This window comes from Marmota flaviventris, chromosome 4 (assembly GCF_047511675.1).
Source record: "Marmota flaviventris isolate mMarFla1 chromosome 4, mMarFla1.hap1, whole genome shotgun sequence".
Classification (NCBI taxonomy): domain Eukaryota; kingdom Metazoa; phylum Chordata; class Mammalia; order Rodentia; family Sciuridae; genus Marmota; species Marmota flaviventris.
In genome coordinates, this window is record NC_092501.1 from 24,120,675 (window position 1) to 24,142,692 (window position 22,018).

The window sequence follows — 22,018 nt, forward strand, 5'->3', positions numbered from 1 at the left end:
ATTAGGTAGTCAGTGTAGTTAGGTAAATCGGGTCTAATATCGAGTGAAATCTAAAATGGAGGCCGTGTGGAGAATGACTCGGGAAAACACAGGACAACTCATGGAATGTTAATGAAGTCCCAAAAGGCCCTAGGCCAAAGTCCACCTCAAAGAAATGTTAATGAACAGCCCCCATCAAAAAGGTGCTGACTCAGAAGTCCTTCCTGACCAGATTACTTTTTGGCCCACCTGTGTCCCACCCCTCGGGCCTTCCAACCCACATTCCATCCCCAAACCTATAAAAAGGGGATACAACATCCCTTCCACGGATTCCACCTCTTGGGTCCCCTTCTTCCTCCGGGAGAAGTCTTTTCTGCTGTCCTTTAATAAACTTCTAATTTTCTACTCTGACCTTGCCTCGGCGTGCTCTCTGGTGTTATTCTTCAACATTGGGGAAGCAAGGACTCGTCACCGGTCAACAGCGGTAACATATTGGAGGTCCCATACCGAGATTTTTCTACACCGAGGTAAGCGCCTCTCTATGCACCCCATGTCTGAGGTGCATCTTTCTCTCTCTTTCTTTCTGGAGGGTAAGGTGGGCACCCGACGGCTACTTAAACGCAATTAGTGCAGCCGCCACTCTTCAAGACTCGGGTGAGAGGTTTCCCGGCCTAGGCAGCTCTCAATCACCTGTTCTATACAGAGCAGGCATGTTGGGTTTTGCCAAAGCCGCTTCCAACTTTTCTGTCTGGGCCCGGAGAGCAATTGGCGTGAGTACACAGTGTCCCGAATCCCGATCTGCCTCGGATGCGTGGAGGTGGAGGAAAGAGTTTGGAACAACTGCGGAATTCCGGTCTGGGCTACACTCAGACGTATTCTTAAGGTTCCTTTCTCTTGAGCCCCCTCCCGACAGCCCTCAGGGGTATCTAGGGTGATCGGTAGATGAATGGCACTGAGGGAAAGCCCCAATCACATTTGCCTCCGTATGGGCCATGGGCCATGCAACACTCCCAACCCCGCATCCAATCCCTCCTGGATGCTCCCCTTCCTTCGTGGGTCAGAAACTTTAGCAATTCAGGTTGTAGGACTGAGAGAAAGGCATGGGATAATTAGTAAGATCTGCCCAGGTTCCCTAAGGTGCATAGGTAACTTTCACTAGCCTGTTTTACCACCCAGTGTTTAAAATGTGCTGCGTTCCTTAAGCTGCTAATAGAGGCATTTTTAGAGTCAACTCCTCCAGTAATATGCTAGTCTACAGAGCAAAGGCGACAAAAGTGCATGATTTTCTTTTTCTGTGGGTTTTAGTGGCCGGGAGGATAAGCAGTAAGGCCCTTAAGTCTGAATCCTCCCAGGGTCTCTGGCACAGGGCAAACTGAGACCCCAGCAGTTTGCTAAAGGGGACCAGAAACCCCTTGGCAAAAGCAAGGTGAGAGACGGGTTTTCTGGACCGTTTAGGAGGCTCAAACTTAGGGAGATCAACAGTTTTCTCCGGCGCGGGCGCCTGAGTTCTGTTTTTTTCTCTCCTTACTCAGATGGGAGCCTCACTCTCTAATACGTCAGGTACGCCACTTACCTGCGTATTGAAAAATTGGGATAAATTTGACCCTCAGACGCTCAAGAAAAAGCGCCTCATTTTCTTCTGCCGCCAGGCCTGGCCTCAATACAAACTCCCTGATAAATTTTGCAAAAAGGAAGGGAAATGGTGTGAGGTGCCATATGTTCAGGTTTTCTTTGCTCTAAGGGAAAATCCTGAATTATGCAAATTATGCCAACAGTGTAAAGTAGACTTAGCCATGATATCTGCCATGAAGAGAGAAAGTCTTGGGGACTCAACTACTGAGGAAAAAGAATCAGGAGAACCCACAAAATCCCCATCGGCTGTTGGTGCGCAACAACAGCCTTCCTGTCCTCCATATCCTGGCCCCCCTGTGTCTGCCCCAACAAGCAAACCAAATGTATTACCTCTCCAGGAGATGCCAGGAGGAGAATTTGGGCCAATCAAAGTACATACCCCCTTCTCCCTTCAAGACTTAAGGCAGATAAAAACTGAATTGGGGAGTTTTTCAGAGGACCCAGATAGATATATTGAGGTATTTCGAAACTTATGCCAGGTATTTGACCTTGCCTGGAAAGATATTATGCTATTACTCAACCAGACCTTGACTTTCAATGAGAAAGAAGCAACTCTAAGAGCAGCTGAGGAATTTGGGGATGAACTATACCTTGCTCCTTCCCCAGCAGAACAGACTAGGAGCAAACCTAATTACCCATCTGGAGCACAGGCAATTCCCAGAAATGATCCTGAGTGGGACCCAAATGATGAGCAAGATGCTTGGAAAATTAGCCATTTTCAAGTATTGATCCTTGAGGCCCTTAGGAGAATTAAGCAAAAGCCCATTAACTACTCTAAGATTTCAGAAATTATTCAGGGCCCCCAGGAAAGCCCTGTTGTTTTCATGGAGAAACTCAGAGAGGCAATGAGAAAACACACCACCGTGGATCCTGAATCCACAGAGGGCCAACTACTTTTAAAGGACAAATTTATCACTCAGTCAGCCCCAGACATCCGGAGGAAGTTACAAAAATTGGCATATGGCCCTGATCAATCTTTAGATAACATCCTCCGAATTGCTACTTCGGTTTTCTATAATAGAGATATAGAGGAAAAAAAGGAGAAAGAGCTTAGAGACAGAAAAAGAACTGAAACGCTGGTATTTGCTCTTAGAGGAGTAAGCTCCCAGGGTGCAGGAGGAAGACGAAATGCTCCTCAATCCACAAAAGGGACGTGTTTCCAATGTGGAGAGGAAGGACATTTCAAACGGGATTGCCCAAAGGCCAAGCGACCACCTCCACGGCCCTGCCCTAAATGTCAAGGCAATCACTGGAAGAGTGACTGTCCTCAGGGGCGTAAGTCCTTGAAGTCAGACCTCTCCACACAAGCCTGACGGGGCCCGGGCTCAACCTTGGCTCCCGTGACTCCTATCACCACATGTGAGCCCCGGGTATGCTTCTTCGTAGGGAGCCAAAAGGTCAACTTCCTTTTAGATACTGGTGCCAGTTATTCTGTGCTCACCTCTTATCCTGGATCTCTTTCCTCTAATACTGTAACCATACAAGGGGTGTCTGGACGGTCTATTACCAGAAGGCTTACTCCCCCACTGAGTTGTGAGTGGGACGGGGTGATGTTTTCTCATGCATTTCTGATAGTCCCAGAATGTCCTACCCCTTTATTGGGAAGAGACATACTTTCAAAACTTCAAGCGTCAGTTACAATGAATTTAAGACCAAGAGGACCATTATGTCTGCCTTTATTAGAATGTGATATAAACCCTGAAGTGTGGGCTACTGAAGGCAAAATTGGAAGGGCGAAAAGTGCAGTTCCAATCAAAATAGTCTTAAAGGACCCTTCTGTCTTTCCACATCAGAGACAATATCCCCTACGCCCAGAGGCAAAAAAGGGTTTATTGAAGATCATTCAGAACCTCAAAAGACAGGAACTTTTAGTGCCCTGCAATAGCCCATGTAACACACCCATTTTAGGAATTCAGAAACCCAATGGGGAATGGAGATTAGTTCAGGACCTGAGAATAATTAATGAGGCAGTTGTTCCTCTCCACCCTATGGTTCCTAATCCATACACTCTGTTATCTGAGATTCCAGCAGCTGCTGCCTGGTTCACGGTGTTAGATTTAAAAGATGCTTTTTTTTGTATACCCTTAGACTCCCAATCTCAGTATCTGTTTGCCTTTGAAGAGCCAGATAGTGGATCTCAACTAACTTGGACTGTATTACCCCAAGGGTTTAGAGACAGTCCCCATTTGTTTGGCCGAACCCTAGCTAAGGATTTAACAGAGTTCAGAGATAAGACATCTCTGACTGTCCTGCAATATGTAGATGATATACTTTTGTGTGCCTCCACTAAAAGGGAATGTCAAGAGGCTACTAAAGAGCTTTTAAACTTCTTAGCTGATAAAGGTTACAAAGTCTCAAAGAAAAAAGCTCAACTGTGTCAAAAACAAGTTCAATATTTAGGATTACAGCTGTCTCAAGGAACTCGCAAGCTAGGACCAGAAAGAATAACCCCCATAGGACAATATCCTCTACCTCAGACCATAAGACAACTTAGAGGCTTCCTAGGGATAACTGGATACTGTAGGCTTTGGATCCCTGGATATGGGGAAATAGCTAAACCTCTCTATAGCCTCCTCAAAGAAACACTACGCCAAGGAACGACTTCCCTCATATGGGAACCAGAACAGATTAAAGCCTTCAAGGCATTAAAGGGGGCCTTACTCCAAGCCCCTGCCCTCAGCTTACCCACTGAACAAGAATTCAACCTATTTGTTACTGAGAGAGGAGGGATAGCCCTAGGAGTGGTCACACAAAAGAAGGGACCAGCTCAACAGCCAGTAGCTTATCTCAGTAAGGAGCTTGATCTTGTGTCTCGAGGATGGCCTCATTGTTTGAGGGTAGTAGCAGCTGTGGCCTTGCTAGTTCCTGAGGCAATTAAAATCACCCTGGGAAGAGACCTTATTGTCTACACCTCCCATGATCTCTCAGGAATTTTAAATACAAAAGGTGAACTATGGCTCTCAGACAATCGCCTTCTAAAATATCAAACCCTACTTTTAGAAGGACCTGTAACTCAAATAAGGACTTGTTCTAATTTAAACCCAGCTACCTTCCTCCCAGAGAAATTAGAGGGAAATCCTGAACATGACTGCCAACAAGTCCTGTCTATAAATTACTCAGCTAGAAAGGACCTTCAAAACCTTCCCCTGTCCAATCCTGACCTTACCATGTTCACAGATGGGAGTTCCTTTATGGAACAAGGAGAACGCAAAGCTGGATATGCTGTGGTGACCTTGCATGACACCATAGAAGCACAGTCTTTGCCCCCAGGCACAAGCTCTCAACTAGCTGAATTGATAGCCCTAACAAGAGCATTAGAAATAGGGAAACAACAGAGAATTAATATTTATACTGACTCCAAATACGCCTACCTAATCCTGCATGCACATGCAGCAATTTGGAAGGAAAGAGGATTTCAAACTACTGGGGGAACTTCTATAAAGAACTATGAGCAAATCTTAAGACTGCTAGAGGCTGTCCATTTACCCAAAGAGGTAGCAGTAATTCATTGCCAAGGGCATCAAAAAGGAATAGATGAGATAGCAGAAGGGAACAGACTAGCAGACCAACAAGCCAAGGAGGCTGCTAAGGGTAATTCACAGATAACTACCTTAGCCCCTTTGATATGGACAGGCCCTCCCCCAGAGATAAGACCTCAATACACCCAGGAGGAAACTAACAAGGCACTATCTAAGGGAGGTATTCTTTTACCCTCTGGGTGGATTCAAATGGAAGATGACAAACTTTATTTACCTGCTAATTCCCAGTGGAAGATTTTACATACCTTACATCAATCTTTCCACCTAGGAGAAGAAAATACTCTCAAACTAACCCGAGAGATATTTGAAGGAAAGGATCTTTCAAAGACTATTCACCAAATAGTCAAAGCCTGTGGCACATGCCAAAGAAATAATCCACATAATTCTACCCAAAAGCCCCCAGGATTACAAAGAACGGGACAATTCCCTGGGGAAGACTGGCAACTTGATTTTACCCATATGCCTAAGAGTAATGGATTTCAATATTTATTAGTTATGATAGATACTTTTACTGGATGGACTGAAGCCTACCCCTCCCGAACTGAACAAGCAGGAGAGGTAGTCAAGGCATTATTACAGGAAATAATCCCACGATTTGGGTTGCCTCGAAGTCTACAGAGCGACAATGGAGCAGCCTTTAAGGCAGCTGTCACTCAGGGGATATCAAAAGCCTTAGGCATTAAATATCATCTCCATTGTGCTTGGAGACCTCAATCCTCAGGAAAGGTAGAGAAAACTAATGATATTTTAAAAAGACATCTAAGAAAGCTCACTCAAGAAACCCACTACCCATGGCCTAAGGTGCTTCCTTTAGCACTGCTCAGAATCAGGAACACCCCAAAGACATTAGGGCTCAGCCCATTTGAGCTCCTATATGGGAGACCATTCCTAAGAAATGATATTCTTAAAGACCAAGAAACTGCAGATCTAGTAACTCATATCACAAAGTTGGCCAAATTTCAGGCTGAAATTCGCAAGTATCCTATATCTGAGCCAGTTACTTCTCCACCTCTATATGAGCCTGGAGATCTAGTTATGATTAAGACCATTCCTTCAAACTCTCCAAACTTAGACCCTATTTGGAAAGGACCTTTTTCCGTAATCTTATCCACCCCTTCTGCAGTAAAGGTGCTGGGACAGGAGAATTGGATCCACCACTCTCGGATTAAGGCCTGCCATCCTGAGCCGATACCCAAAGAGACTTCTTCTTCCCAAGAAACTGAGGAACGATACTCCTGCACTCCAGTAGAGGACCTAAAGTATCTCTTCCACAGAGAAAATGGTGATATGTAAACTTTTCCTTCTCTTTCTCTTTGTTACCATAAACAGACCAACTGAAGCTAACTCTTTTCTAATGTGGGCTCAACAATATGCCATTAGGTTACAGAAAGATAATTGCTGGATATGTGGACTATTACCCCTTTCCAGCACTTCTGGACTACCTTGGTGGGTATCCCCATTACAAGGAAAGGACTGGATAAACTTACAATCCTTAATGTTACAACAAAAGAAAGAAAGACCCTATTTACAAAATGCCTCTCGTGCAGATGTTAATTTATGGCCTATAAATGAAACTTTATCACAACCTGGTCATGGAAAGATTTTCACTTTAAACCAGACTAACCTTCAGACGTCCTCTACTATTAAATCCCATATAGGCCCATCTAATTCTCTCCTTCCACTACCTGCACCATCAATATGTCACAGGTATAAAGATGGTTATTATCAGATTTGGGACGGAGATTTATGGCTCACTCCCACTATTGGGCACTTAAACCAAAAGGCCCCACTCTGTTGGGAACAGCGAAACCATACCTATGATACGTGGCCTAATGCTACTCGAGAATTAGGATGGACCCCAGAGTCACAATGTCAAAAAATTATAGTTTTACAAGCCAATGATTGGTTTGGAACAGATTGGCTTTCTAGACCTAAAACTATTTGGCCAGCACCCAATGGAACTCAATGGATATGTGGAACTAACCTATGGCCCTGGCTTCCCCCGGGCTGGATAGGAAAATGTACTATTGGGTACCCCTGGATGCAGGGGAGATGGACCCCAAATATAACACAGCCAGCAAACCTCCCCAATCTCAAACACAGATGGGGACGATCTGTGTTCCGTTGGTATGATCATCTAGCTTCTTTGTTTATCCCACAAATTGGTTTAGAAGATGTAATGTGGCATGTGGAGACTTTAAACAATTATACTCAAACTGCCCTCCATGATGTTGAGGAAAGTATCTCTCTCCTTAATACTGAAATAACACTTATGAGGAAGGCCATCTTACAAAATCGAATGGCTTTAGATGTCCTCACTGCAGCCCAAGGTGGTACTTGTGCTGTTATTAAAACTGAATGTTGTGTTTACATCCCTGACAATTCTGGCAATGTGACAAATATCCTTAAAGATTTACATACTCAGATAGAAGCCATGTCCTCACCAACTTTGTCATGGGGACAATATCTTAGCTCCTGGTTCTCTGGTACTTCCTGGTGGAAAACATTGTTAGTCTCTGTCTTTGGTATCATACTTATTGGCATATTCCTGTGCTGTGGTATTTATTGCTGCATCAATATGGTTCCAATATTAATGAATTCTTGTTTCTCTTATAGACCGCCCATCGCTCAAATGGCCCTCCAGCCTATTACTTCTCAATCGGACTTCTATCATGGACCACTCGATAGACCCGATTTTTAAAGGGGGACTCCAAACTGCTTGCCCAACATCGTCCCTTTTGTCAGCCTGAAGAAGCCAGAACGGTCTTCGCCCCCATTCCTTACAGCAGTAAGGAGTTCCCCAAATTAGAGGGGGGAATGAAGCCAGATTTAAAATTAGGTAGTCAGTGTAGTTAGGTAAATCGGGTCTAATATCGAGTGAAATCTAAAATGGAGGCCGTGTGGAGAATGACTCGGGAAAACACAGGACAACTCATGGAATGTTAATGAAGTCCCAAAAGGCCCTAGGCCAAAGTCCACCTCAAAGAAATGTTAATGAACAGCCCCCATCAAAAAGGTGCTGACTCAGAAGTCCTTCCTGACCAGATTACTTTTTGGCCCACCTGTGTCCCACCCCTCGGGCCTTCCAACCCACATTCCATCCCCAAACCTATAAAAAGGGGATACAACATCCCTTCCACGGATTCCACCTCTTGGGTCCCCTTCTTCCTCCGGGAGAAGTCTTTTCTGCTGTCCTTTAATAAACTTCTAATTTTCTACTCTGACCTTGCCTCGGCGTGCTCTCTGGTGTTATTCTTCAACATTGGGGAAGCAAGGACTCGTCACCGGTCAACAGCGGTAACAGTGCTGCTTCCAAAAATCAAATATTTGTATTTCGAAACCCTTATTACAGAACGGGATCAGAGTTAAAGAAGCCAACTGAGTGGATTTAGCCTTCTGGGTCTACGGAAAAAATGGTCTGGCCAGAGGATGCACTCAAACAGCCCCTTTAATTTAGAGATCAGGAAAGTTGGTTTCTGGGGCACCATGATACACGTAAGGGGGAAAAAAAAGACTATTCAATCATTTGCTTGCCTGCCTAGTTTTAAAAGCTGAAATCTCCTGGACTGGTCTGGAAGGGGATGTCTGTTGAATTTTGCTTGGCTCTGTTATGGGAGGGGCAGAGAATGAGATGATAAGCTTGCAGTCTTGGAGCTCCCTGCCTGTTTTGACCCTGGTTCTCCCCCTGTGTTAGTTTACTACAGTTAGAGTAACAAAGTACCAGCGTGGTTTAACCAGCAGAAACATGTCTCACATCTCTAGAGGCTAGAAGTCCAAGATGAAAGCGTCACCAAGGTAGCTTCCTTCTGAGGACTGTTAAGGAGTATTTGCTCTATGCTTCTACCAGCTTCTGGTGGTTGGAGGCAATCTTTGGTGTCCCTAGGTACAAAAGCCTCAGCCAGTCTCTTTCTTCATCTTCACAAGGAATCCTCTGTGCTCATGTCCATCAAATTTTTTTCTTTTTAATCAGGACCTCAGTCACACTGAGTTAGGGTCACACTCCAGTATGACCTCATCCTAATTTAACTAATTACATCTGCTACAGCCCTATTTCCAAATAAGGCCACATTCAGAGGTGCTGGGGATTAGGACATTACAGTATGTATGAAGTTGGTGGACACAGTTCAACCCATTGCCCCTTATTATCCCTGTGGAAGCAGGCAAGTCACTAACCTGTGTATTTCAGTTTCCTCGTATAAAATGGGATGGTAAAAACTTAATGCTTTTATAGAGTTCAAGGAAGGATTAAATTAGTTAATACATAGAAAGCATTTAAATATTACATGGCACAGAATAAATGTTAAATAAATAATATCATTACTACATATTTCTGTTTAATTAAATAGGCAAAAATAAAACTAAATTTAAAACATGAGCCTTGCTTTACTCTATTTAAGGAAATAAAAATTTTAGGAGCACCTTTTTTTATTAGTTGTAATCAGTTATACATGACAGTAGAAAGCTCTTCGATTCATTGTACACAAATGGAGCAGAATTTTTCACTTCTCTGTTTGTACATGAAATAGGTCACACCAGTTAACACTGTAAGGGTGTTTTGTAACTTTAGAATTAATCTGCCTGTAGTATCCTGTACACTCATTTAAAAATTTAGCACAGCCCGTTACTATGTATCCAGTCTGGACCAGGCAGTTCAGCCTGCATGTAAATCACCTTCCTTCCCAGGCCCCACAGGGAAGAGAAATGACTTGCAACTATGTAACAGGGTCAAATATCTGTATAGCCTGTTTTATATAAAAGTCCTTTCTATGTGCAGTATTTCATTTGATCTTCACAACACTCCTGGGAGCATAACCAGGAAAATATTATCTAATTTGCTTTACAGATGATGAAGCTAAGTGACCTTCCCAGTTACTGCATACCTACCAAGAGTCAGATTAAGAACCATGAAATTTTAGGCTGAAGGCTTTTTCCTCTAAATTTCATAACCTCTGAGAGTCTAATCTGAACTCAGATATGTTCAACACTTTAGTCACATATTCTTCTTGTTGACTCAAGTTTTTATTATAGACTATATCCCAACACCTGGTTCTTCATACCATGCCAGTTTCCTATCCATGAAAAAGCCACTAGCATGTAATATTTTGGGAAATGGTTTTTTTGTCTCTTATACAAAGGAACATAAGCAATAGGAAAAGTCCCTAGAAAGACCAAGGAAACTGATGGGAAATCAGAAGAAAAGGTATAAAATAAAATATACTGATGAACTGTATAACCGTTGAGCTTTGTCTTTTATGAGATGTTAAAACAGAGGAAACCTGAGCTCTTGAAGACATTTCAAGTCTTTATGAAATCATTCAATGTGGGATGAGGAATGATAGTGAACCAGGACCTTCAAATGCTTGTTTAGAGTTTAAATATGAAATGTCTCCCAAAGACTCATGAGTTGAAGGCTTGGTCCCCAGTGCGGCAAGGTTTAAATGTGGGGCAGGAAATGATTCCAACACAAGGGCTCTAACCTCATCAACATATTAATCCATTTGATGGATTAATAATTTGAATGGACCAGGCATGGTGGCACCCAAAAATCTGAGGTGGGAAATCCCAAGTTCAAAGCCAGCCTCAGCAATTTAGTGAGGTTGTAAGTAACTTAGCGAGAGCCTGTCTCAAAATCAAAATGGGCTGGGGATGTGCCTCAGTGGTAAGGCACCCCTGAGTTCAATCCCTGATACAAAATAATAATAATAATAATAATAATAATAATAATAATAATAATAATAATAATAATAATTTTTTAGAATGGATTATTAGGAAAGTGATGGAAACCGTAGGAGGTGGAATCTATTAGAGGAACTAAGTCTCTTGGGAACACATCCTAGAAGGGTATTTCCTATACCCTGTCCTTTCCTTGTTTTTTCTGCTTCCTGGCTTCTAGAAACTGAGCATATTTCTTCTTCTTCTCTTTCTTCTCCTTCTCCTTCTCCTCCTCCTCCTCCTCCTTCTTTTTCTTCTTTTAACTCAAAAAGTGTTAGTATTGAATTTAACAATTTAACAAGATTATTCTAAAAATTTAAATTTAACAACAATTTAACAATATTATTCTAAAACTTTACAAAGAATTCCAGAAATCCAAGAATATAGCCAAAACTTTCATGCAAAATCAGACACTTCTACCACGCTCTTCTTTATGATGTTCCACCTCACCTAGAGCAATGGAGTTGGCTGACCACAGACTGAGACCTCTGAAATTGTGAACCAAAATAAATCTTCCGTTCTTTGAGTTGTTTTTTCTCAGGTATTTGACACAGTGATGGAAAGACTGACTAATAGCTTGGTACTTGATGCTCTGCCAAAGTACTATTTTAAGTATTAAGTATGCCACAGTGCAAACTGACTTATGTTTTTATTCCCTAATGATCCTTGGATTAATTTAAATTAAGTCCATGTTAGAGTCCATGGATGTCAGTGTTCTGCAAAATTGGCTGGGATCCAATTTTGCAGAACACTGACATCTCAGAAATCATTCTACCCCACCCATCTCTGTTCCCTCTACAACTGCCACCAGGGGTAACTTCTGTCTGTTTTTAACTGTATTTTGTTACTCTTATAAGTTCCATTGTTTTTTCTTATTTTATCTTTCACTAGATACTATTTTGTCGAACTTTATTGGCGTAGTACCATTCATAGAACCTGTAACATGTATCCAGGGCAGGGGGCCATACTTTAGAGTGCCCATGCCTTTGCGGTGTGGGATCCGGCACTCAGCACTACTCCAGCATCACCATAACTGTAAAGGTCTTCTGCTGTGACTTCATATTTGCTTTATGTCCATGAGACAAGATTTCCTTGCATGAATGCTGTGAGATTTTGTGTGTTGAGCCCCTGCCAACATCTACTTAAGGAGTATGGGAGAGTCTAAATGGCAAAAGTGTTTGGATAACAGAAAAGATAGATTCAAGCATTTGTCATTCCTTCTTTTCAGAGAGCATGAATCATTCATTCAGTGTTCATTCCTGATAAACTAGGTATCGTTTCCCGTCAGGATCAAAATGACCAATTTTTTGCCTCTCTGTGGTTCTGGTTTTGTGATTCCAGGGGTTCTCATGGATTAGTGTGAAATTATAGAACAAATTCCATTATTTCCACATTTATAAATGCATGCATGTCTAAATATAACATGTATAAAGATTGATATTAATTCTTTCCTTTGATAATTAAATGAACACATAAAATTTGAATTATAAACGTTTTTGTTTATATAAAATATTTAACAAGATATAAATTAAATAAAATTTTTAGCTTTAAGCCATTTTGACTTGGATTCTTTATTTTCTATACTTATAATTGGTGTTTGATTTTTAAATTTTTTTGTATTTTTTTAATTTGTTTTAATTAGTTACACATGACAGTACAATGACCTTGACATATCATACATTTGATTTTTAAATTTTAAGAAACAGTTTTTGGGGGGTTGGACTCAGGAGCACTTGGTCACTGAGTCACATATTCAGACCTATTGTCTTTTATTTAGAGACAGGGTCTCACTGAGTTGCTTAGTGCCTTGTTTTTGCTGAGACTGGCTTTGAATTCTTGACCCTCCTGCCTTAGCCTCCCCAGCCACTGGGATAACAGGCATGCACCACCGTGCCTGGGGTTATTAAGAACCAATTTAAAACAGTTGAGCAAATGGTTTTTAGGTCTCCATTTATATTATTATTATTACTTTTTCTTGGTGGTACTAGGAATAGAACCCAAGGGTGATTTACCAGTGAGCTATGCCCCCAGTCCTTTTTCTTATTTAAAGACAGGGTCTCATTAAGTTGACCTAACTGTCCTTGAACTTGCTGTACTCCTGCCTGAGCCTCCTAAATCTTTAGGATTACAGATGTACACCATTGCCCCAAACTCCATTTATATTCTTTCCTTGGAATTAGGAGTGGGCCTGTTGCTACAAGCCTCTCTTGTGAACTTTCTTGGTCCCTTCCATTAAAGCACTAGAATCATATGTTTAAAATATTGTTTGCTTTCCATGTTTCAACCAAGTGCAGCCTCAAGAAAAGGTAAGAAACCTCAGAAAAGAAATTTCATGATAAGATTATGCTCCACAGAAACTATAAAAATATTCTAAAATGTACTCTGAATCTATTAGATTAAATGCACAAAACAATAACACTAAGTCATTCTTCCTAAGTGACTCAATATCTCCATATAAATGTAACTTCTTCCCATATTATTTGTTCTAAAACTTCTACAAGTCATGAAAGATTTTCTGTTCTTCCTCCTTTTCTGAAAAATGCTCAATTCAAATTAAAGGCCTAATTAAAATTTACAAGTTTACACATCTCCTGGAAACAATTCTTGAAGACAGTTAACACTGCCTTGGTTAAAATCCACTTGAAAGTTGTAAGCTTTGGGGTAAAAAGTTTAACTTTTCTGAGACTTGCTTTCACTATATGTACAGTAGGTCTAAATCAGTATATGCTTTAGAAGAACATAAGGTGGCAGGCACAGCATTATACAAGAAAGTACAAGGATGAGTCTAGGAGAAGACTCAAAAGGCTGGCTCAAGTTTGCCCAAGAGACAATGTCACTAGCAGAGGATGCCTATATAAGTACTCATAAGATCACATTCCTTTTCTTCCTGTATCAATTTCTAACTCTACAAATGTGTAATGAAATGATGCCTATCCCTCCATGGACCCCACCATTAAGGAAAGAATTTTATCTGTTTTTTTTTTCCTAAGTAACTAGCACAATGCAAGAATGCATGGGTGATGCTCTGTAAATGAAGGAGAGAAGGTGATGTAAAAGAAATGTGAAATTTGTCAAAATCAAAATAGAACCACTAGTATTGACCTTCTCAAAAAAAAGGGAGGGGAGTCTGGGGGTGATGAAGACAGCATTCTCATTCACAGGATTGCCTGATAATAACTAGCACAAAAGACTTTACCAAACCAACTTTGCAAGAGGCCACCACCTTATGCAAAATGTACTAGGACATCTGCTCATCAACAGTCTGTTCAACCTCAGACCAACACTGCTCTTGATATTAATAACAGGAGTAAAGGATTATTGTTTCAAAATGTCTGATGTAATCCTCCTTATTTTTATCTTTAAGATTTCTCCTTGCCTCAATCTCTTGGAATATGCCTATAGTTTATTATGATCCGTGTATTGTCATTGCCATTCTCACCTATTCTCAAATACATTTCACTTTCTTTGGAGAATTTCTCTCTTTGCTTTTTGTTTAAGTTGGTAATGGCAAGACGGAAAGAAGAGAAAGAATAAAGAAAAGAAGGAGGGTCAAGGAAAAAGGAGAAGAAAGGAGAGGATGAGAGAGGGAGTGGGGAAAGAAGAGAAGCAATGACAAGCTGCTGGCCGATTCATCAGCTTACTTCCTGAAGCTGTCTTCTTCCTTGAGGTAGCAGAAAGCACATTTGAAAGTGTTTTTCAGCAACTGAGGATTGGACATTCTGGATTTAGTCTAGCCCTGAATTTAAGTCCCACCAGCTTTTAGCCTTGGGTAAGTTCTCAGTTTCCTTGTGGGTAATACGGGCTGATGGGGCATATGAAGAGTCAATGAGATATTGTCTGTATGGCGCTCGAAACAAAGTTTGGCATGGTCAGCACTCAAAATAATAGCTGTTCGAGATTTATTCATATTGTAATTATTTGCTTAGGGTGGTACCACTTCAGCACCCGTCCCCAGGGGCCCGCCCTTCGCTTCGCTCGCGCTCGCCCATTGGCAGAAACGCGGAAGCACTTCCACCAATCCGCTTGACTCCGCAAGACCCGTGCAAAGGGCGGAGCCAATGGGCGCAGGGTTACAGTCTCCTGGATACGGCTGTAAACAGTGGAGGTTTCTCGAGCCTCGAAGCCCCAACAGCCGAGTAACCGTTACAGACCCCAACTCGGTCCGGCGCTTGCTGCCCGCCGCCCCGCCGAGGCTCATGGCACAAAACAGGGAAGGAGAAGAAAGTCCCTACGCTGTCTCTTCCCCCAGCGGCGCGACGCTGTCGGTGAGGTGCGGCGTCCACAGCCCCCGGCCGAAATTAAGTCTTGCGGAAACTCCTGACCTGCGTGTCTTCCCTACCCTCCGCTTCATCGCCTTCCGTAGACCCGTCCTCCCCGCAACTTCGCCTTCTTCTCCGCCACCCGCAACCCTCCTCACAGACTCAGTCCTGTGTGACCTTTTATGACCGCTCTTCCTCCCCCTTATTCAAGAAGGGACTCCAGGCCCCTACCGGTTTCCCGCCTCCCCCTACCCCTTCCATTTTTCTGCCATTCTGACCCTTGCGCGCTTGCCTTTTATTCCTCTGCACAACCTTTCATTTCTACTTCCTTTCTTTGGCTAAGTGTTGCCTGCAGTGACCTGGTTCCCCTGGCCTTTCATACATATCACCTGCCCCACCCCCCATCCCAGGGATAGCCCCCATTCCGTTCTTGCAATATTTGTCGACATTACCCCACCACCACCACCAAAAACAAAATTAGGACGTCAAATCCTGTTTTCTCTCATCCACTAACTGGATTGATGTGCATTCGTAGCTAGCCCTGAAAAGCATAAAGCGTCACACAGATGCAGGTGGTATTTATCTCCTCACCTACATTGGTACCCGGGGTCTATTCAATACAGCATCCTCTGTCCACCCTGCTGTCTCTTCACATTCCTTGAGGTCACTCAACAAACCAGTGCCCTTCACTTGCCTTCTCTGCGTCTTAAAGCTTATCTTAAATATTTAAATAAAAATAGAATCTCTCTTATCTCAGACTCTCCTTCCTTCCAGCATATACCTAACCACGCACTCCTCACTTAAAAGTACATTCCTTTTATATTCTAACCTATCATTTACATCGACTACACTCTTTGTTTTCTTCATTTATCTGTATTTTTAGGCCTAAATTATGGCTGCATATTCTTTATCTATGTAAAGAAGAAATTTTCCTATTTATCTTACAACCACAAAGAATGTTGCACTACCCCAAGTTTTTTTTTTTTTTTTTAAGTTTTAGAAATTACTGATTATAAAAGAAGGGCCCAGGATGCACCTTGTTTTCTATTAGAATCAAGTTCTTTTTCCTCTGTGTTGTTTTCACCTTTTTTCTTCCAAGTATAGAAAACCCCAGAAATCCTTCTGAGGCTTTCTTAGGCTCATTCAGAGAGGGTTGTTTGTTTTTTTTTTTTTTACTGAAAAAATTATCAATAAACAGCTCTTGAGAACTGTTCTCAAAGCTAGAAGATGTATGAATTTCTTTTTTAATCTTGCAGGTTATTTTGGCTAGGAAGGCAGTAAAAATAGATGTGTTTCAAACATTTTGATGAGTTTTTGTTCACTTTGTTAAAGAGAAGAAAATTATTTGAAATGTATTATATTGATGGTGACATATCTCTTCCCAAAGATGGGTGCAAGGATTCCCTAAGCAGAATGTTCATTTTGTTACCGAAGACACCATTTGCTACCCTAGTGGGAATTATGTAATATTTATTAATATTGAAACCAAGACAAAGACTGTACTCCAGTGTATTAATGGAATTGTGGGCGTCGTGGCAACTAACATTCCTTATGAAGTTGTGGCTTTTTCTGACCGGAAGCTAAAACCCAACATCTACATATACAACTTTCCTGGATTGACCAGAAGGACCAAATTAAAAGGTATCCAGGGGGAAGCGTCCTCTGTCCATAACTAAAGAATTTTTGTTATAATATAAGACCAAATATAGTTCTCATAAATGAAGGTAGTTTGTATTTTAAAGGTTTTTGTTTTAAATAGAAATCAAACTGAGCACTAAATTTTTAAGTGGGCTGAAACCCTGCTATTCAAAATGTGGTCTGATTGCCATCAATATTGGTGCTACCTAGGAATCATTTTAAAATTGCAGAAACTGGTTCCCACCCAGACCTACCAAATCAGAACCTGCATTTTTAAAAAATTTTTTTAGCTGTAGATGGACACAATGCCTTTATTTTATTTATTTATGTCTATGTGGTGCTGAGGATCGAACTCAGGGCCTTGCACACACAAGGCAGGCGCTCTGCCACTGAGCCACAACCTCAGCCCCCCAGAACCTGCATTTTTAACAAGACTTCCCAGGTGAATCATATGAACATTAAACTTTGAGAAGCACTGGGCTAGAACACTGTCCTTTTTCAGAGCAATGATTTTTTTCTTTCCTGATGATTTATTGAAAATTCAGGTGAATTGATGTTTGTATAATTTATAAGGACAAGTCTCACCCATTAAATTGGGATAATGTTAAGGCTGTGGTAATGAAGAAATACACACACACACACACACACACACACACTGTTCATCAGGGTTACCTACTTTTTGACCTACTCTTGACTTATTCATGGATACAGTTGACCAAATCTGAGCTGCTGTACATCTCCTGATCCTCCATGTAACAATTCTTGCATTTAATACACCATAGTCAGAAAGTTCATGCTGGCCTTAGTTCTGGAATCTTGTAGGTTGAATGAGTGTTTGGGTGACATCAGAAAATGGCACAATAACATTTATTTAAAATTAAAACATTTTATTTGTGGGTAAATATATCTGTGTTCTCAATAGATTAAGACAACTTTTTAAACATAATCCATTCACGTGTTAGGAACTGTCCATGTGGACTATAACCACTCTTCACCCTTAAAAATTCCCCAGCTTATTTATTTGTTCATAGCCCTCTGCAAGCAATCAGAAGTTAACTCAAGCTGGTGGCCAACGTACATACCAAAAAATGAAACCCTAAAAGAATTCACGATGAAAGTATGAATAAATCATCAAGGATACCTATCATTACCACTGTTATTTAATGGTGTAATAGCCAATTCTGATGTCCTACCCAATTCAACAAACTATAAAAATGAAAAAAATATAAATATGGGAAAGCAGCTTATGGGTGATGCAATAGTCTGCTATGACCAATAAAAGAATTCTCAGTAAAATGGTTTCAAAATACATATCCATGTAAGTATAAGATTTAAATACTTAGGAGTAATCCAAAGACATAACAGTGAACTAGATGAAGAAACAATAATCACTAAAGTATTTAACTCCATAGAGACATATATTCCTGGCTGGAAAACTTGGTTATTATAAACAAATATTATTTCTAATATTTGTTACAGAAAATAACTCATAGGTTTATCTTATTTTAGAAACAAGGAATACTGAAATGATCCAAAGTCAATCTGGGAAAAAAGAAAAGAGCATAATTTGAAAGAGGATGGAGGCAAGACAAAAGGTCTTTGTAGCATCTTGGTGCTATCATAATTAGTAGTGTGCTTTTGGTACAGGGACCTCCAGGTCTGTAAAGGAGTTATGGGCAAAATTTAGAAAAGCTAAGCATATGGTGAAGGAAACTCTCACACAAAAAGGACATGAATTATTCAACAATGATGTTAAGAAAAAATATTTCCCACTTGAATCAAAGTGTGAAATATGATATATCAAGAACTATGTAATGTTTTGAACAGCCAACAATAAAAAATTAAAAAAAAAAGAAAAAATATTTGAACAAAAGTATCAAATGGGATACTCGTTTAACATATTTAACTCATTTCACGTATATGCTCATTTAACGTATATACTCATTTAACATATATGCTATACGTTAAAGCATGTATCCATTTGAAAAGAAAATGTGGTAGAACACAGAAATGATTCAAACACAATTAAAAATAAAAGATTCACATATTACAAATTTAAAGCTTTTTGAACATCAAAAATACCTTGCAAAATTAAAAGACAACATGCCAAGGAAAATACTTGGAACAAATATAATCAAATATTTTCAGAGAATTTATGAAACTATAAGTAAGTAAAAAGACAAACATCTCTGGAGAAAGATGGAAAAGGAACTTGCCTAGACAAAAGATTACAAATGACCAAAGACATCGAAAAATTCTCAATATTCACTTTAAAAAGTGTAAACTGAGGTGCTGTTTTTATGCCAATTGAGGTCACAATTTTTTAAAGATCATGATTGCTAGGCAGAGTACAGTGAAATTGGTGGCATTCTTTTTTGCCAAAAGTGGGAGTATTAGCTGATAGAGTCTTTCTGGGAAATATTTATTTATGCTGTCTACAAGAAAAAAAAGTTCAAGTTTAAGGAAATACAGTAATCAGAAATGTGGTCAAAGATTTGCGCAAAGGAGTTTCGAGTAGTGTCATTATAGCTAAAGATGGAAAATAACCCACATGCCCATATGGATATGGTTAAATAAGTTAAAACCTCCCATAAAGGGGTATTATCACAAGCACTAAGGATTACATTTTTATAGAAACATTAAGAAAATGATCAAATGCTCACATAATATGAACAAAAAAAACAATAGAACTCAACTGTATGTATAACCCAAATTCCATTGTAAATGGAGTATTTATTATATATAGTATTCAAGCCATGATTATAGCTACAAAAGCTACATTTAAAGAACATGTACTTTTAAAGTGAATAAATAGAGGAAAATACCAGAAAGAAATTTTCCAAATTTGGTGATAGAATCACAGAGAATATATTTTTCTCCCCTCCTCCCCCTTTTTTGTATTTTCTTCAAAAAATCATATTTTTAATTTAAAATGTATATACAATTAATAGTTTTCAATTATCAGGGGCAACTGTCTGTATAGCAATCATTCTATTAAGGCCTCATCCACAGAAAAATTTTTATTTTTGCATGGATGCTTCATTAGTATATATTGCTTTCTTTGTTAATTAGACTATGCTAAATAGATTCAATTAATGGTAAATTTACATTTTAGGATTATATTATGGTCAGGTAAAATGAGAAAGGCAAAAAAATTGGAAACGGGGCCATTGAAAATACATAGACTAAGTGATGAATATAAAGACAGACCAGAGCACAGGTAAAACTTGTACCTGTAGACCCACCTGAGTAGAAAAAGCGAAGGAAATCACACCCCCAATCCTGGGAAGCAGAAACAGACACTACCCTTTCTCAGCATCCCCAGGGTGCACATTTTAAACACTGTTATTGTTGAGACTTTAATTTCATTAAGTCATTGAGGCTGGCCTTGAACTTGTGATCCTCCTGCCTCAGTTTCCCAAATTGCTGGGATTATAGGTGTGCACCACCACACCCAGCTCTTTTAAAGTAAAGTTGCATTTCTTTAACTTGATGTACAAATCAGAACAGAGCTTTTTGAAGTTCCAAGAATTGGAAAATATTAAGCTGAGGGGCTAAATATGGCCTCGAAATAGAACATGGAGATAAGCTAGAATTATTACTACCCCTCAAGGTAAAATTTGAATAACTGCTATTGATGGGATACTTCATGGCTCTTGGGTTATTTCAAATCATGCTGGGACATTTATGGTGCAGTATCCTCCATTCTGCACCAAAGTGTAGAGACAGTGACTGCTGGTTTTAATTCATTCTAATATCTTTTAAAAATGAATCTTAACTCTACTCCTAGCTTTCTGTTCATAGTCTTAGAAGTCAGCCAGGGGATCTCTTACTCCAGTTGTTTAAATGCTTTAGAATGATGTAAATATCACTAGAAAAGAGAAACAGCTATAAGACCATAGTTAATCCCAACATGCCAACCAAATCCTTGTAATGGATTTTATATTTTAGGCAACATTCTTCTGGACTACACTTTACTTACCTTCAGTTACTGTGGCACCTACTTGGCTAGTTACTCCTCTCTTCCAGAATTTGAACTGGCCCTCTGGTAAGTTTCAGCATCCTGAAGAATTCCTTTCACTGGATTACATTTAAATCTTCTCTTGGATTTTATCAAAGGAAATATACATTAGAATCTGAAATAAGGAAAATGGAATAAATAAAAATCCTGATTGTAAGATCTAATATAATTGTTACATTTAGGCATAAAATTAGGCAGAGCAAAAACTATAAAATAATTTAATGATTGATTTTCTCTTTTTATTAAGATGCTGCAATATTTCCTTTGTCAGGTAAAGAATATATATATATATATATATATATATATATATATATATATATATTATGTATGTATAAGTATATTCTTATAAATATGTATAATTATACACCTTTTCTTAACATATGATATTGCTGAGTTGTTAGCATGTTTTCAATGAATGCTGAATTTGAGATGGTCTCTGCATTACAGCTGCATTTGAAGTAATTGTGGAGACATTAGAACAATTATTTGCTGACAGTAGAATGATATCCTGCCACCTTTATAACAGTTGCCTGTGGATTAGACACATCTTGATCCACGCTGGCTCAACTCCCATGGCCAACTTCACAGCTGCATTCACTCTTCTATCATGATATAAATCCATGCAGGGGGGAATTTGTTTTATTAAGGGAAAGTACAAAATGTTCTAGAAATGACTGAGGACACTGGTACTTACCAGCATTTCTTGTACAAAAATGTAAGAATCTAGATTCAGAGAGACATATGTATTTAGTTTATGTAGAGTTTTACAGAACAGTTGAGATATAATTAACATATAACAAACTGCTCATATATAAAGCATACAATTTAAGTATCAAATTACATACACACCTATGAAGCTGTCACCATAAGACAATAAATGTATCCATCACCCCGCAAAATTTCCCTGCACTGCTTGAGATCCTCCTTATTGCAATATATACACTTATCCCTGTCTCTGTCCTGTCTCTACCCCATTCCCAAGAAATTACTGATGTGTTTCTACCATTGTAGATTATTTGCTTATTCTAGAATCTCACAGAGAGTTAGATAGTGTATATTCTATTTTGTCTGCCGCCTTTCATGCAGCATAGTTGCTTTGAAATTCACCCCTGCTGCTGTGTATCCAAGGTTGTTCCTTTCTAGTGTGTGGTACGGGGATACCATAATTTGTTTATCTTTGTATTTGCTTGCTAAGGCTTTTGTCATAAAGTACTGCAAATTGAGTGACTTTACCAATA

General features: G+C 39.8%; 1 protein-coding gene across 1 annotated transcript in view; it reads left to right on the forward strand.

Moving 5' to 3' along the window:
• The first annotated feature begins 15,001 nt into the window (after positions 1 to 15,001).
• The window catches only part of Cfap43 (cilia and flagella associated protein 43), an 88,502-nt gene continuing 81,485 nt past the window's right edge, over positions 15,002 to 22,018 (forward strand). Inside the window, exons 1-3 of the mRNA XM_027929930.3 lie at positions 15,002 to 15,132; positions 16,509 to 16,762; positions 20,711 to 20,807. Of these exons, the coding sequence (XP_027785731.2) occupies positions 15,059 to 15,132; positions 16,509 to 16,762; positions 20,711 to 20,807 (425 nt within the window). The 5' untranslated portion in view covers positions 15,002 to 15,058. The remainder of the gene's footprint in view (positions 15,133 to 16,508; positions 16,763 to 20,710; positions 20,808 to 22,018) is intronic.